Below are 4,011 nucleotides of genomic sequence, written 5' to 3' on the forward strand. Positions count from 1 at the left end.
TTCAGAATTTGAAAGTGTAAAGCTAGAACAAGAAACATTCGCTATCTCTGTACAATTCACTTCCAAGTTTGATGCAGGACAAACAATAGTTCAAAGTGCATGCAAATGCTTGGGCCTAACCTAATGGATATTTTAAAATGCATTTGGTCACTTCAGTCTATGTGTTAACATGCTATTTGGAGTACTGATGTACCAGTAATAAAGATGTGATGCTTATCTTGTTTTCTGAACGGAACTAATACAGTATTTTGATGTATCACAGGTAAATTTTTCCATAACCTTATGGAGAAAAAGGACTTTGAAGCATGGCTTGATAACATTTCTATTACATTTCTTTCTCTGACGGACTTGCAGAAAAATGAAACTCTGGATCACCTGATTAGCTTGAGTGGAGCAGTCCAGCTCAGGCACCTCTCCAATAATCTAGAGATTCTCCTCAAGAGAGACTTCCTCAAACTTCTTCCATTGGAACTTAGTTTTTATCTGTTAAAATGGCTTGATCCTCAGACCTTACTCACATGTTGCCTCGTCTCTAAGCAGTGGAATAAGGTTATAAGTGCCTGTACAGAGGTGTGGCAGACTGCATGTAAGAATTTGGGTTGGCAAATAGATGACTCTGTTCAGGATCCTCTACACTGGAAGAAGGTTTACCTAAAGGCTATTTTAAGGATGAAGCAACTGAAGGACCATGAAGCCTTTGAGACATCCTCTTTAATTGGACACAGTGCCAGAGTATATGCACTTTACTATAAAGATGGACTTCTGTGTACAGGTAGGAAGGACAGAAAATTTGGAGTCTTGCAATTCTGTTTTCTCCCTGTCCTCCCATATGATTAATGACAATTTGCTTTTCCTTTACCAGACAGGTTCTTTTCACAGTGCTAACACAGTTTAAGATGATTCAAAATCACTTTTTTTTTTTTCCTGAAACATCTCACACACTAATAAACTCTTTAGCCACTGTAATAGATAAACAAGGAGACCAATTTCTTTCTTTATTGGTTAAAAAAAACAGTAACAGCAGGTATCATGCTTCAGATTAGTAAGCCCAGTTGAGAAGTACAGATATGTTAGTTATCCTTTTAGAGAGTAACTTCCAGTTAAAGTGATCTTGTTTGGGCTATGTGATCACTGCAGTCTTCCAAGGTGTGACAGGAAAAGTCTGTCTTCTTCCTTGGAAGAAGACGATTTCTCTGATAGTCTGTAAGCACTTTCAGTTCTTAACATAATATACAAGTGCTCGTATGAAGATCTGTAAACTAGATTTAACCATGCCACTAGTCTGACTTGCACATTGCAATGATAATTTCAGCTTCCTCCCTGAAGGCTGCAGACTTCAAGATTTCCATTTGAATTTAGAAATACAGCCAGAACAAATAAGAAACCTTAAGTATGGAGGAATGCTAACAAAATTACAATGAACTGCTGTTAAAGCATATTCCAAGGATTTCCCAATCACTTGAGATGACAATGCTCTAGACTAAGTTGGGAATACTGGCTAAGTTCTTCCACATTTCTTGGTACATTAAGATGGTTACTAGAAACCAACGACTAGACTCTAGCCAGCTTTTCACTTCCCTACTCAGCAGGGAATGTAAATACACAGGAAGCAGCATTGTCAAAACTTTCTGAAAAGCAGCACACCTTTGTGCTGAAGCCAGCAGGAGAAGCAAAAGGTGTAAGGGTCTGGGGTTTTATTGTGCTCCCCAGAGCCAGCAGTCTGGACTTACTGTTACGAGTTTTAAAAAACCCCAACAAACAGCAACAACAAAACCTCAACAAAAACCACCATAAAACAGACAAACAAACAAAAATTTTCAGAGAGAAAGAAAACTGTCAGGTAATGGGGCCTGGTACTCATCTGCTGTTTTGCGAGATCTGGCGGACTCCTTTCCTACCTGAAACAAACTGAAGCTTGCAGTATAGTCAGTGGCTCTGCAAACCTGAGAGTGATGTATCACGTAAAACTTCCGTGCATCGGTTTCAGTAGACAGAGGCAGTGCTGCAATCTATGGAAGGTGCTAAAAGGGGCACGAGGAAACTGAAAGGCCAGACATCTAGTAGCTTAATTCACATGAACACAAGAGGCTTTGCTGTAGTGCTGTGACTTAAAATTAGGCCTTATTCCCCATTCAAGCAAATTGAAAGTACTATTGAATGAGAAAAAGTTCCACAAGAGGAAAGGCAGAGCCCTGCACCTGCGGAGGAACAACCTCATGGCACCAGTATATGCTGGGGGCCACCCAGCTGGAAAGCAACTTAGCAGAAAAGGACCTGGGGGCCCTGGTAGACACCAAGTTGAACACGAGCCACCAAAATGCCTTTGCTGCAGAGAAGGCTAACGGTATCCTGGGCTGCTTTAGGAGGAGTTTTGCCAGTAGGCTGAGGGAGGTGCATCTTCCCCTCCACTCAGCACTGCTGAGGCCACACCTGGAGTTACTGCGTCCAGTTCTAGGCTCCTCAGTACAAGAGAGACGTGTACACACTAGAGTCTAGCAAAGGGCCATGAAGATGATGAAGGGACTGGAGCATCTCCCATATTATAGAATCATAGAATGGTTTGGTTTGGAAGGGACCTTAAAGATTCCAACCCCCCTGCCATCAGCAGGGACACCTTCCACTAGACCAGGTTGCTCAAAGCCTCATCCAGCCTGGCCTTAAAACACTTCCAGGGAGGGGGCATCTACAACTTCCTTGGGCAACCTGTTCCAGTGTCTGACCACCCTTACAGTGAAAAATTTCTTCCTAATATCTAATCTAAACCTCCTCTCTTTCAGTTTAAACCCACTTCCCCTTGTTTTGTCATTAACTGCCCTTATGAAAAGTCCTTCCCCAGCTTTCTTGTAGGAAAACAATAAGGAAAAGGCTGAGAGAGCTGTGACTTTTTATCCTAAAGAAGAGAGGGCTCAGGGAAGATCTTACCAATGTACGTAAATACTTGAAGTGAGGGTGCAAAGAAGATAGAGCCAGGCTCTTTTCAGTGGTGCTCAGTGACAGGACAAGAGGCAGCGGATACAAACTGGAACACAGAAACACTTTTTTACCGTGAGAGTGATTAGCACAGGTTGACCAGGGAGATTGTGGAGCATCCATCCTCAGACATATTCAAAAGCCATCTGGTCGTGGTCCTGGGCAACTGGCTGTCGGTCACCCTGCTTGAGTAGAGGGGATGGAAGAGTTGACCTCCAGAAGTCCCTTCCAACCATAACCATTCTGTGATTCAATGAAAATACTACATTTAAGACAAACATAGAAGACGAGCATAGGATTGGAAATATTATTTACTCTTTGCTTCCAGTTACCTGATTCTTTTATATTCTAGGATCAGATGACTTGTCTGCAAAACTCTGGGATGTAAGCACAGGTCAGTGCATCTATGGCATCCAGACACACACTTGTGCTACAGTGAAGTTTGATGAACAAAAGCTTGTAACAGGATCTTTTGATAATACAGTAGCCTGTTGGGAATGGAGCTCTGGGGCAAAGACACAGCATTTTAGAGGACATACTGGTGCAGGTATGTTGAACTTTTCAATTTGCAGTTTCACTAATCAAGTAACATACATCATCGTCAAACAAATTATAATTTAAGTTAGCTCTTTGCACGACAGCTTTTTTTTTCTTTGAGGCTCTGTCCCAAGTCACCTTTTGGGGTTGGGAGGACAAAGTGTCCAGAACAGATCTAGATCTGTCTGCCCTTGAATAATGCCAAAGCTTAGCCACGTAGTGTTTTGCAGTTTCATGGAAATAATACTAAATGCCATGGTTATTCACTACTTTCAAGTCTACCAAAAAGAGGGAAGCTCTATGTAGCAGGGAGCACATGGCAAAAGCAGGTCTTTCCCCATACTGGGGATGGGCTTACGGGAAAGACCACAACAGGACCTGTGAATAATCTGTATTTGCATTTCTCTCATCATGAACTTTTCTGTCCTCTACTGCAAAATATCCTCAACTCAGTTGTAGGTCTGTTACTGTGAGTAATGAGATGTATCAAAGGTACTATTCCTG

The 4,011-nt window shown here is 42.0% G+C and overlaps 1 protein-coding gene across 1 annotated transcript in view; it reads left to right on the forward strand.

Moving 5' to 3' along the window:
• Positions 1-260: 260 nt before the first annotated feature.
• Positions 261-4,011, forward strand: part of FBXW2 (F-box and WD repeat domain containing 2) — a 7,705-nt gene continuing 3,954 nt past the window's right edge. Inside the window, exons 1-2 of the mRNA XM_010162758.1 lie at positions 261-772; positions 3,323-3,517. Of these exons, the coding sequence (XP_010161060.1) occupies positions 283-772; positions 3,323-3,517 (685 nt within the window). The 5' untranslated portion in view covers positions 261-282. The remainder of the gene's footprint in view (positions 773-3,322; positions 3,518-4,011) is intronic.

Source organism: Antrostomus carolinensis, unplaced genomic scaffold (genome assembly GCF_000700745.2).
Source record: "Antrostomus carolinensis isolate BGI_N321 unplaced genomic scaffold, ASM70074v2 scaffold24812, whole genome shotgun sequence".
NCBI lineage: Eukaryota > Metazoa > Chordata > Aves > Caprimulgiformes > Caprimulgidae > Antrostomus > Antrostomus carolinensis.